Source organism: Austrofundulus limnaeus, unplaced genomic scaffold (genome assembly GCF_001266775.1).
Source record: "Austrofundulus limnaeus strain Quisiro unplaced genomic scaffold, Austrofundulus_limnaeus-1.0 Scaffold130, whole genome shotgun sequence".
NCBI classification, from domain to species: Eukaryota; Metazoa; Chordata; class Actinopteri; order Cyprinodontiformes; family Rivulidae; genus Austrofundulus; species Austrofundulus limnaeus.
In genome coordinates, this window is record NW_013952532.1 from 314,079 (window position 1) to 315,379 (window position 1,301).

Consider the following 1,301-nt stretch of genomic DNA (forward strand, 5'->3'; position numbering starts at 1 on the left):
GTATTTATCTTATCTTATCTTATCTTATCTTATCTTATCTTATCTTATCTTATCTTATCTTATCTTATCTTATCTTATCTTATCTTATTATCTTGTGGTAATTGTTCTTGGTGGTATGCTGACATTACCCTGGATACAGTGGCTTTTGATACATCACAAAGACTTGCTTTCTTGGTCATTGATGCACTAGCAAGACGTGCACCAACAATTTGTCCTCTTTTGARCTCTGGTTCAGTTTCATTGTCTAATCCCTGTAATTATTGATAGAAAGTTAGGAGAGACTAGAACTCTCACCAGACRACTTTATAGAGTCGTGTTTCTCGCTTTCATCAAAGTTGGATGAAGAATGGTCATCGTCAGAATAGGAGCGATTGGCATCACCCTGGACATAAAAAGCAAAAAGACATAAGAGGTCAAAATTGGTATATAGATACAGGAGGGATGGTTGTATCGTTTAAAAAGGCATATTTAAAGATAACAGTGTCATACTGCAATTTTCATTTTAAGTTTACATTTGTGTGCATATTTCAGGGTTACTGGTCACCTGTCCCCAGTATTAATACAAAGTTCCACACAGTCATGTTGGTCAGAGTAAACAGAGTTAGAGKGAGTTTAGTCACTCTCACTCACACAACTCTAAGGACACCAACCTGTGAGGCTGAGGGTGATGCTCTTTCTCCAGATTAAATCAGTAAAAGCTTGGAACTACTAACACACTACTCCAGAGATCTTTGCAGCTTTGGTTAGGACCAATAGGATTTCCCCTACAGCCCCTACTACGATAAATTGGCTCAATAATCCCCCGTGTGAAGCAGCCACAAACACAAAGTAGATGAACAAAGGAGTTAGAGGGCCAGAGGTGGAAACAACACCAGAGAAAAGAAGCTGAGAATGGAAAGTGGAGGTGCAGTTTGAAAGACTGATGGTTTGTGTTGTTATTTCACAAGCATCAATCTTACAAAGACCCTGTGACATGTCTGTGTTTCCTCCCCAATTCACAAATTGTTGCTTCATGCAGTCAATAGGATAATGCTTTGATTCATATGGGAAAATGACAATAACATCACAAGTTTTTAAAGATAACGTCTGACTCTTAGAGTTGACAGCTGACTGTCAGCATCAGTCAGGTTTATTTGCATATAACATAGATTAATATTGTTTGGACATATTATGCTTTTGAAAAAAAAAACACCAAAAATAAAACATATGCATTTTATGTTGAGATACCTTTTGGTAAAATGTTAATTAGATAACCTTGCCTTGTAATTTCTAATTGTCATCAATTTAAAATGCCAAAAAAA

The 1,301-nt window shown here is 36.5% G+C and overlaps 1 protein-coding gene across 1 annotated transcript in view; it reads right to left on the reverse strand.

Moving 5' to 3' along the window:
• Positions 1-1,301, reverse strand: part of cacna1ib (calcium voltage-gated channel subunit alpha1 Ib) — a gene marked incomplete in the record, with an annotated part of 260,271 nt that overhangs the window by 73,603 nt on the left and 185,367 nt on the right. Inside the window, 1 exon segment of the mRNA XM_014015501.1 lies at positions 295-382. Within this exon segment, the coding sequence (XP_013870955.1) occupies positions 295-382 (88 nt within the window).